This window comes from Salvelinus fontinalis, chromosome 17, assembly GCF_029448725.1.
Source record: "Salvelinus fontinalis isolate EN_2023a chromosome 17, ASM2944872v1, whole genome shotgun sequence".
Taxonomy (NCBI): Eukaryota; Metazoa; Chordata; class Actinopteri; order Salmoniformes; family Salmonidae; genus Salvelinus; species Salvelinus fontinalis.
In genome coordinates, this window is record NC_074681.1 from 40,020,732 (window position 1) to 40,031,316 (window position 10,585).

The window sequence follows — 10,585 nt, forward strand, 5'->3', positions numbered from 1 at the left end:
TTTTTTCCATTCTCCATAGGGGTGAAGCGACATGCATTAACTACCCCTGGAATGTTTTGCCTAAGATATTGATTATCAATCTCTAACAGGATGCCAGAGGTATCACCTTTTACCAGTGCCCTGCTCCGAAAATCAAAGCTGTCCACTTCATGGGTCGATAACTTTGGCCACAATGCACACTCCTTTTGCTCTTTAGATACACATGATAAAACATCATATAATTCCTGGTTACTTTGACTGCATCCACTTTTCCCAACGCCTTCTCCACCATCCTTGTGACTTTAAAATGGTTTCCCAAATGAACATCCTTATCCAAAATACATACTCCATCCAGCAACGATTCATCAGACTCATTTTCCACAACAAATATAGCTGTTTTTGTTCCATTCTTTGACTTCACTGTTGTCCAATCATCTTTCTCACTAACTGTACTCGAGACGCTTTCATCTTCAAACAACACTTCTGCTTTCGCCTTCTCAACTTTCTCCTGTCAAGCGCACGCTACAGCTCCACCAGAGCCTATCGTTTCCAATGGGAGCAAATTAATCGTAGTGGGCAGAACAAGCAAAGAGGTGGGCAGAGCCCAGCATGAGCTAGTGAGATCCTATTGGCGCGTTCTAACATTTATTTGCATATTTCTGTTAGGGAACGCCTACTATGTGATGCATGTGCAGTAACTCAATTTGCCTTTGCACTCCTTCGAAAACAATGCCATTTTTGGAAACTTTAGCAAAGGGTGAAGTCTACAAAACGCAGTCCACTCTGTGTGTTACAGATACTAGTTTTGGAAAAATAAAACGGTATGGAGATCAAATGTTTCGTTGATGTGAAAATGTTCTCCCACTGCCGGCAACTGGGCTTCCTCTCATCACCATATTTGGTAGTGTGGAAACGCCAACCGGATGCTTCACATTTATAAATCCGGTGAAATATCTGTCTCATTGTTCTATTTCTGGCAGAGCAGTTGTGAAGGAAGTGGTCTTCCTCTTCTTCTTTGGTGTCATGGTGATTTTGTTTGTGCATGCCGCCACCTAGTGTGCAGTAGTGTGTGGTAAATCCCTTTACATTTTGTGATACAAAAATAAAAAAGTAGGGGAAAGGAAAAAATTGCACCACCAACTAACCCTACACCATATACCACTATTCAAGGGTGAAAAACCCAGCAGTGTTGCAGTTCTTGACACAAACCGGTGTGCCCGTCACCTGCTACCAAACCCTGTTCAAAGGCACTTACATATTTTGTCTTGCCCATTCACCCTCTGAATGGCACACATACACAATCCATGTCTCAATTATCTTAAGGCTTAAAAATCCTTCTTTAACCTGTCTCCTCCCCTTCATCTACACTGATTGAAGTGGATTTAACAAGTGACATCAACAAAGAACCATAGCTTACACCTGGATTCTCTTGGTCAGTCTAGATCATGGAAAGAGCAGGTGTTCATAATGTTGTGTACACTCTGTGTATAAAGGCAACTTTTTTCATTTGTCGTGTTTTATTGAACCTGAGCATTAAAAGAATACAAAGGGGTAAATTTCACAAATCAACAGTAAACAAAAGCTACAGTATGTAAGAATGAGAATAATGTTCAGTGACATAAAGTGTATTTACCCTTGTTACCCATACTGTCATCATAACAATAATAATGCATTTAATTTGAAGCAGAAATAATAGACACTAAACTGATCGAAAACTACCAATGAACAGTACTCCATAGTAATTCTGCGTTCACATGCTAGTCGGAACTAGGAAACTCACAAATGTCCGACTTGCTAGCTGATGATTGTAGTTATACACTTGCCACATTCAATTAATTAGCAAGTCGGACATTTCTGAGTTACCTAATTCCGACTAGAATGTTGTAACAGTTTTGACTTCAGGTTATTGTTTGTTAGGGGTGCCAGGTAGGTTGTGCCTACCAGAGAAAATATGGATTTCTCCTTTTTGTTTGTGAGAGAATGAGTCCCGTCTGGTCCGTCAAGTCTACACCAAAACAAAGGACTCATGTAAAAGTCAGTATGGAAATAAACCTTTAAAACATTGGAAATAACTTCAAAACCACTGTTCTTTTGCCTTTGTTGTATTTTCACAATAATCACACAACCAATATAAAAGCCACAAAACAATAACAACCTTGGTTCACTGGTAAGTGTACCATACCTTGGGTATAAAAAAGTCCAGCCCCGGTAAATCAGTGCAGTGAACCCAAGTCACCTCAGTCACAAAACTGTCCTTCTATAATGTGATGTGTAAAACCAGTCTCATTCGCACAATCAGATTGCAATAAACTCCAGCTCCACAAACAATAAAGAGTATCGGATATCTCAGTAGTCTTCAACTACAACTGAACACATAAACCAACACGGTATAAATCACACTAAAACAAATGAAATACCATATGCAAAAAAGTTGTAGTCTGTCAGTCAGACAATCCAATCCGCCAACAGATCTCCAGCGGAGAAAGGCCACGGAAAACAGAGGGAGACCAACATAGATCTGTAGTCCGTAGATCAATAGTAGATCTGATACTGGTTGATCTTGCGCAGTGGTGATTTTAGCATGTAAATCTTGGTAGGGCAAGAAAGAAAATATGGAATGCATGCCAACAAAGCCACTACACAACTCAACACTAAACAATACATTAATTGCACTAAAACGGTGACAAACGGTGCCCACAAACTGTTAGGGCCTACATAAAGCTGTCCCAATGGCAGTCCCAAAATTTTACTACTGCAACACCTGGCTATCAGCTGAGCCTTGTCTGGCACCAAAACAGTTAATTCAGCCTCATTTACTGCCTTTAAAAAAAACATAGCTGATATGGCTGACTTGCTTAAACAAATGTGGTTTCTAATGACAATTGAGATGTACAAACTATGGCATAAGGGGACAACAAGAGGATAAGAGGCAATCCGCATGTACAGTAAACTTGATAACAAATGTCTTTGATTGAACTCCAGCCTTAGGGCTCAATTCAATCCGTATTGCCAAAGTTCAGCACTATAAAGATTGTATTTTAAAGGGAATGTTCCCGCGTTTACAGGTACTATGTTCACGGTAAATGCTGTATGTCGGCTCAAATTGGTGATACAGACTGAATCGAGCCCTTAGTGACAATCTGCTTTAATATCTTTTAGAATCTAGTGGGCGGTATTCTTGCAGCTAACAGCTCATAGCATGCATTGAAAGTAGGCCTTCCCTTTCTGGGGACTGATCTGTAAAAAAAGATCTAAAAAATTCTAAGACATTCCATAACCATGGTAAGTACCTCCTAATCATTGACAAGACCCATCCTAGATCTTCTTGATCAGGTGTTGGGTCATTGTTGTTGGATCTAGCTGATGTCCTGTTGCTGTCATGTGTCTGCGTATCTGTTGGTGTAGACCGATCTCTTTTTCGTTTCCGAATTGCATTCTCTTGATTTAAATTGTTTGTAATTTTAAACAGTTCAGAGCTGCCATAACATTGGCCATTGTTTTCTGCTACCATCTCATCTATTCTCTCTAGTAGAGTCCTGACCTGCTGTTTGTTGGTCGCAGCTTCGTTGTTAAAGACACAGTACCTGCCACCACACATCTCAACTATTTGTTTTAGATCCTCGTTTGCCTGTATTTTTTCTTCGATTGGTTGGTTTTTGAGTTTATCTCCATGAGTGAAAAGAACCATTGCATATTTCATAGCATCAGCTTTAAATAGCTTTTCAAGTAGACGAAGCATTTTAGCGTCATTGCATGTTACCCTCCCAATCTCAAACACAAAGACAAAGGCATGTGGCCCTGGGGCAGAGAGCACAAAACCCTTCATCATCTCATCAAATACATGCTCACCAGAGTGTCCCTCATCAGAAAGACCAGGTGTGTCTATCACAGTAACTTCCCTGCCTGCTACCGGTGCTGTTTTGGCCTCACTATGTATGGTTACGGAGCCAAAGCCACAGTCAGACTTAAACTGTTCAGACCCTCTCAGATCCAGAATGGTGTTCCCTGATGCACTCTTCCCAACTCCACTTCTACCCAGCAACACGATTATTCTGTCTTCGGTGTTTTCTGGGACACCTGTTGGATAACCATAGACAGTCATGAAAAATACCGTACTATAGATATAAGACGGTCAGCTTACTATTGGTAGGCACCCATAGACCTAGGTGTTGATAAGCATGTAACTTGCTCTGGAAAATATGTGGCCTACATTTAATATCTTCATTTTTTTGGTTCTAATTGCCTAGTGGTTTCTCATTTCAATCACATTTTTAAAAATGTAACTTACTTAAAAGTTCCCAAACAGTCAACATCATGTTTTTCATGAAATGTGAAATGTGTATGAAACCAGGTCAAATAAGGACTACCAAAGTAGGAAAAATGACTGTTGCTTCTACATTGACACAGTTTGACCCAAGTTACTGGTCCCCTACCCAATGTCAAACACTTGGATTTAATGAAATGTACCCAGACCTTACCCTGTAAAGTTTCAAATTAAATTGTCCAAGATGAACTAACTTGATAAACAGTTCAGACAATTCCATTATACAGGCAACATTTTGTCTATATTGATGCTGTTACAATAACCAAACAGTTGGATAAACAAATCATTTGTAAAACCATGATGTAATGTATGACAGGATTGGATGTTGCATGCAATTTCAATGATGTTTGAGTTGGTTTGTGTATCAATAAATGTGCTTGAGATAATCTCACTGCAACACTTCTCACTGCGTCTATGTTGATTGACATAGGCATTTTCATAGAACAACCAGTCAAGGTGAGCTCCCGCCCACTCATCCTACTAGCTCCCCGCCTACTCAGTCTGTCTTTTCAGACTTCCTGGTAGGTTGACATGAGAGAAAATGCAATTTTTTTTAAATCAGGAAAAGTATTATGAGTGATGTTGTAGTCACTCAAAAGGCTATTTTACATTGGAATCAGAATGACTGTTCTGGACCTTTAACCAAGAAAGACCCTCGAGTCTATACATCTCTTTTGCAAAGACGGCCTGCCAAATAATAAGATACTTACTCGATGTCAAGAGTCCCGACTTAGTCAGAAGCTCCTCAACCTGATCTTGACTTCCAGTGTCATTGTTGAACACATGGTATTTCGCACCAAATCTCCGAACAACTTTTGGGAGCACACCCTCTTCATCTTCAAAGATGAAATCCTCTATTTTCATGCCTTTGAGAGCATCACCATTTGTGAACAGAATGTAACTATTGTCTATTCCTTTATCACCCAAGATCTTCTCAATTTTCTTCACTATTTTCTGATCCTCCTCTGTGAACCTGTCTACCTTGAGTACTACCAGAAACAGACAGGGAATGGATGATTCAAGGGCACGTTGACACTCTGCTTTAATTTGCTCTTCTTCAATTTGCTCTTCTTCAGTACTGGTAATTCCTGGTGTGTCGACCACCCAGATTTGTCTTCCAGAGACTTTATCAGTCTGCTCTGTACATGTTTTTGTCACAGCCTTGAAGCTTAATTTTGACTCAAAAGCTGACCTTCCCAGGATGGTGTTTCCTGATAAACTTTTCCCAGCTCCTGACTTGCCCAACAGGACAATCCTGAGGGATGATGTGTCCATCCTGGTTTACTATTAAGTCACTGGGAAAATGGAAGGAAAGTTATTGCAGCATAGGTAACTGGTTTGAACATAACCTTGCTGTGTAATTGTAAGCAAAATCTTTAAGGTGAGTAGAGGTTAAAACACAAACAAATCGGAGTGTGTTAATCGAATGCATTTTTTAAAATGTAATATTTAGGGTAATTACAGAAACCAACAGGAATCAAAGTTGGCTATATAGTAGTCTACCTACACTGCAAATCCACATAACTGAAATGTAGCATTCAAATATACACTGCTCAAAAAAATAAAGGGAACACTTAAACAACACAATGTAACTCCAAGTCAATCACACTTCTGTGAAATCAAACTGTCCACTTAGGAAGCAACACTGATTGACAATAAATTTCACATGCTGTTGTGCAAATGGAATAGACAAAAGGTGGAAATTATAGGCAATTAGCCAGACACCCCCAATAAAGGAGTGATTCTGCAGGTGGTGACCACAGACCACTTCTCAGTTCCTATGCTTCCTGGCTGATGTTTTGGTCACTTTTGAATGCTGGCGGGGCTCTCACTCTAGTGTAGCATGAGACGGAGTCTACAACCCACACAAGTGGCTCAGGTAGTGCAGCTCATCCAGGATGGCACGTCAATGCGAGCTGTGGCAAGAAGGTTTGCTGTGTCTGTCAGCGTAGTGTCCAGAGCATGGAGGCGCTACCAGGAGACAGGCCAGTACATCAGGAGACGTGGAGGAGGCCGTAGGAGGGCAACAACCCAGCAGCAGGACCGCTACCTCCGCCTTTGAGCAGGAGGAGCACTGCCAGAGCCCTGCAAAATGACCTCCAGCAGGCCACAAATGTGCATGTGTCAGCATACGGTCTCACAAGGGCTCTGAGGATCTCATCTCGGTACCTGATGGCAGTCAGGCTAACTCTGGCGAGCAAATGGAGGGCTGTGCGGCCCCACAAAGAAATGCCACCCCACACCATGACTGACCCACCGCCAAACCGGTCATGCTGGAGGATGTTGCAGGCAGCAGAACGTTCTCCACGGCGTCTCCAGACTCTGTCACGTCTGTCACATGTGCTCATGTGCTCAGTGTGAACCTGCTTTCATCTGTGAAGAGCACAGGGCGCCAGTGGCGAATTTGCCAATCTTGGTGTTCTCGGGCAAATGCCAAATGTCCTGCACGGTGTTGGGCTGTAAGCACAACCCCCACCTGTGGACGTCGGGCCCTCATACCACCCTCATGGAGTCTGTTTCTGACCGTTTGAGCAGACACATGCACATTTGTGGCCTGCTGGAGGTCATTTTGCAGGGCTCTGGCACTGCTCCTCCTGCTCAAAGGCGGAGGTAGCGGTCCTGCTGCTGGGTTGTTGCCGTCCTACGGCCTCCTCCACATCTCCTGATGTACTGGCCTGTCTCCTGGTAGCGCCTCCATGCTCTGGACACTACGCTGACAGACACAGCAAACATTCTTGCCACAGCTCGCATTGATGTGCCATCCTGGATGAGCTGCACTACCTGAGCCACTTATGTGGGTTGTAGACTCCGTCTCGTGCTACCACTAGAGTGAGAGCACCTCCAGCATTCAAAAGTGACCAAAACATCAGCCAGGAAGCATAGGAAAAGAGACTACAGTATCTTCCAGTGTACAGTAAAACAGGTGTTGAAGAGTTACACAAACAATATCATAAAGGACAAAAAATAGACAATACTTGGATTATAACATTTTATAAAAATTAATCAACAATTATATTTTCTTAGACTTAGGTTACAGAATTGACATTTGCTTTAGAAAAATGAGAAACATGCCTACCAAATATACACATATCATTTGTGATTCTGCTATTATTTAAAGATCATTCAAATTTACGTAGGGCCTATCATCGCATGTTGTGCTACAAAGTAGTTTACCATCAATTGTGCATTTACTGCAAATTACCACTACTAGGCCTATACAGTAGTTAGTTCCATTTTAAGGACAGGGTCTCTGGGTATCGCCCAACAATGTCATCAAAGTCCTCAGTGTCTGGGACTTGCTCTACAACATATCGCGTTCTCTTCTTTAAACCATCATAAAATCTCTTTGTCTCTTGAATGTGATTGTCCCATCTCTTCAGAGTTCTCTCACGCTGTCTGTTTCTGCCCTCTTTTTCAGCCCCTTTTAGAGTCAGGTTTTCTGCCAGCAGTGCACACAGAGCTTCATCATATTTTGATTTAAGTGTCTCAACTTCTTCTTGCAGTTTCTTCTCATATACCTCCTTGAGCTTTGACTCTCTCTCCTCCAGCATTTTGGAAACTTTTTGGTATGTGTAGTTAGAGTAGAAGTCTCCCTTGTTGTCAGCAACCATGTCATCAATCTTTTCAAACAGCTCACAGACTTGGGTACGGTCGTTTGTTTTCATGTTATTGAAGATGTGGTACCTATTCCCGAATGTATTCAAAATCAGTTTGAGGTCTTCACCAGCATCGTCCACACATTTTTCGATGCCCCCTTTAACTTTGTCTCCATGGGTGAAAAGGATCATGGTGTATTTTTTAGCATCTTTCCCAAATATCTCCTCAACCTTTTTCACTGCACTTCTCTCCTCCTCTGTGAAGGTACCTACTTTAATCACAACTATGATGGCGTGTGGACCTGGTGCTGACATGTTGACACATTTAGCTATCTCTCTCTTTACTGTCTCCTCAGAGAGAGAAGTATCAAACAGGCCAGGTGTGTCCACTATGGTGACCTCTCGGCCCCCCACCTCCCCTGTCTCTTTAGAACACTCTCTGGTGACAGAGTACCCACTGACAGCTGATCTGAAGGCATCTCTCCCCAGGATTGTGTTGGCTGATGAACTCTTCCCAGAACCAGTCTTCCCCACCAGCGCAATTCTGGACATGGACACTGAAAGGAAGTAAATGCAACCTTTCAGTACTGTGATTTGGAATTGTTTGAAATAGTCGTTTTCAGATTGTTGGATATTGTAGCGACCTTAACCCAACACCTAGCAACCCCATCAAGAGCGCTTGGTGCAATGGTTAAGGTTTTGGCTTGATGGTCACTGGACCCAGGTTTGAGTCCCGGTTGGAGCTACCCCCCAAATATAAGTCAGTTCATTCATAATATGATTTGGTGAACAAAATAAAACAAGGCCTCCTATGAAATAGCAACAAATAAATACAATTATTTCTATCATTATAAATTTGTCATTGAAAGTGAATGTTTCTAGGTTACTACTGATAGCTTTTATAAATATTGCAGTATTTTCTGTAGGCTATAGATAAAGTCATTCTTACTATTGGGACGTCTACCATCAATGCTGGACCTTCTCTGCGATGCTTTCAGTGGATAATCTTCTGCAGAAGAGAAACAGGTTTAGTCATGGAAATAATTGTTTTTGAGAAGGAAAATAGAGGTGGCATTTTAATTGCAATCTCGACCAAGTTTAAACATGTGCAGTCAATGACTGATCCAAATATGACATAGCTGATGCTGAGAAGCGAGAATGAGTGAATAGAGAAGTGAACGACAAATTTGGCAACTCAACCTCACGCAAAATGATGCAATGGCTAGCTATTATGTAAAACAGCACGATCGTTTTACTTAGGCTTTACTTTCACTTCATATATTAGGCTTTACTTTCACTTCATATGGAATCGAAATGTAACAGCAATCTAGCAAATCTGTAGTCAAAATGTCAGTTTGAATCAGACTGTAGAGCCTAATAAACCTAATGAGGAATTGTATGAGATAAAACAAAGACTGTCACTGACATAACAATCGTGTGTCATGGGTCTCCAACCCTGTTTACTGGAGAGTTACTGCCCTGTAGGTTCTAACTAACCTGATTCCGTTTATCAACCAGTTAATTATAACAATTAGGTACGCTAGATTAGGGTTGGATTGAACATTTACAGGATGGTCGTTTTCCAAGAACAAAGTTGGACAGGCTGCGGTAGGCTATGCTCCAAATAACCAGAAACATGAACATGCGAGTTTAAACAAGAGATAGTCACATTGTGCATTGTCTGATACTCACCATCTGTCGATTTAGAAGATGCCATTGATCATTTAAATAACAAACATCTGTTATTTTACCAGCTAGTCGGATCCTCTGAACAAATTGAGATTGAGGAAATAAAATGCTTAATTACGCAGTGTACCGCCCGAGTTCTGTTTGGCACGTATCCAGATAGGAAGACAAGCTTCAAGTAGTGGGAAGACCACTGTAATAAATACCATTTAAAATAACACAAGCATATTGCTATTACATTGTTATAACTAACTTCTTTCTAAGCAGGGTTTCTCACACACCCAGAGACAGATGGCTGACACAGAACATTCCTAAACACTGATAAGAAAAGGGTGCAGACACACACACATACTCAAGGACGGAGGGCTGACTACGCACACACAAAATCTCCTGCTTAGCTGAACATTTGATAACAAAGAACTTTTGCTATAAGACTCAGAAGGATGACGCCCAGCTCATCAGGACCAATCTGAGAAGACAACAACCTGTCCAGAACCAACCAAAGGACCAGAACTTCCAGACTCAACCTACTTTCTGTGTTGTATAAAATGTCTATGCATTCTGTTATCTGGGCTTTTTTCTGGAGGTTCTCTATGAGCCGAAGGAACGAGACCGTATACGCTTGTACCAGATATCTTTACTCATAATTAAACTGTCGCTTGTCATACAATTTATCACCTTGTCTGAATCGATCCTTGACCGGCTCGCCCTTCTCCATATCCAATTATCAACACCACACAGCATGTAGCCTACGCAGTGGCGACCCGTCATTCAGGGCAGGTGGGGCATTTTGAGCACCATATTTAAAATGTTTGGACTTGCCTGTTTTGCATCTTATTTTGGTATTAATACGTGTCACATATCAGTTTGAGTATGGTAGCTCCAAAATGCATGTGTTTCAGCCTAGCTCAGTGCTTTCCGTGGTAGTGGGGCAAGCCAGCAGAAAATAGGAGCATTGCACCGTGATTGGCTCAGTGTTCTGTCACTCCTTGGGACACTA

The 10,585-nt window shown here is 41.7% G+C and overlaps 2 protein-coding genes across 3 annotated transcripts; both read right to left on the reverse strand.

Annotated features, from left to right (window-relative positions):
* Window positions 1–1,483: 1,483 nt before the first annotated feature.
* LOC129814362 (GTPase IMAP family member 8-like) lies at window positions 1,484–6,139 on the reverse strand. Its single transcript, XM_055867453.1, has 2 exons — window positions 5,014–6,139; window positions 1,484–4,056 (listed from the first exon to the last, which is right to left on the reverse strand). The coding sequence occupies exons 1-2, from the start codon at window positions 5,576–5,578 to the stop codon at window positions 3,164–3,166; spliced, it is 1,458 nt and encodes a 485-aa protein (XP_055723428.1). The 5' UTR covers window positions 5,579–6,139; the 3' UTR covers window positions 1,484–3,163.
* Window positions 6,140–7,278: 1,139 nt separating this feature from the next.
* Window positions 7,279–10,450, reverse strand: LOC129814363 (GTPase IMAP family member 9-like). 2 transcript variants are annotated; one of them, XM_055867455.1, is made up of 3 exons: window positions 9,592–10,450; window positions 8,849–8,905; window positions 7,279–8,456 (listed from the first exon to the last, which is right to left on the reverse strand). In XM_055867455.1, exons 1-3 carry the CDS (start codon window positions 9,614–9,616, stop codon window positions 7,528–7,530), a joined length of 1,011 nt encoding a protein of 336 aa, XP_055723430.1. In that variant the 5' UTR covers window positions 9,617–10,450; the 3' UTR covers window positions 7,279–7,527. The 2 variants fall into 2 exon arrangements, with proteins under 2 accessions (XP_055723430.1, XP_055723429.1); XM_055867454.1 differs by having other exon boundaries at window positions 8,849–8,908; window positions 9,592–10,449.
* Window positions 10,451–10,585: the final 135 nt, after the last annotated feature.

Excerpts from the sequence above, each read along its gene's own strand:
- LOC129814362 (XM_055867453.1), bottom strand. The coding sequence starts at position 5,578 with ATGGACACATCATCCCTCAGGATTGTCCTGTTGGGCAAGTCAGGAGCT. Across the intron at positions 4,057-5,013 it reads GTCGGGACTCTTGACATCGA|GTGTCCCAGAAAACACCGAA; the intron begins GTAAGTATCTTA and ends GTTATCCAACAG.
- LOC129814363 (XM_055867454.1), bottom strand. The coding sequence starts at position 9,616 with ATGGCATCTTCTAAATCGACAGATG. Across the intron at positions 8,909-9,591 it reads ATCTTCTAAATCGACAGATG|AAGATTATCCACTGAAAGCA; the intron begins GTGAGTATCAGA and ends TCTCTTCTGCAG. Across the intron at positions 8,457-8,848 it reads TGATGGTAGACGTCCCAATA|TGTCCATGTCCAGAATTGCG; the intron begins GTAAGAATGACT and ends ACTTCCTTTCAG.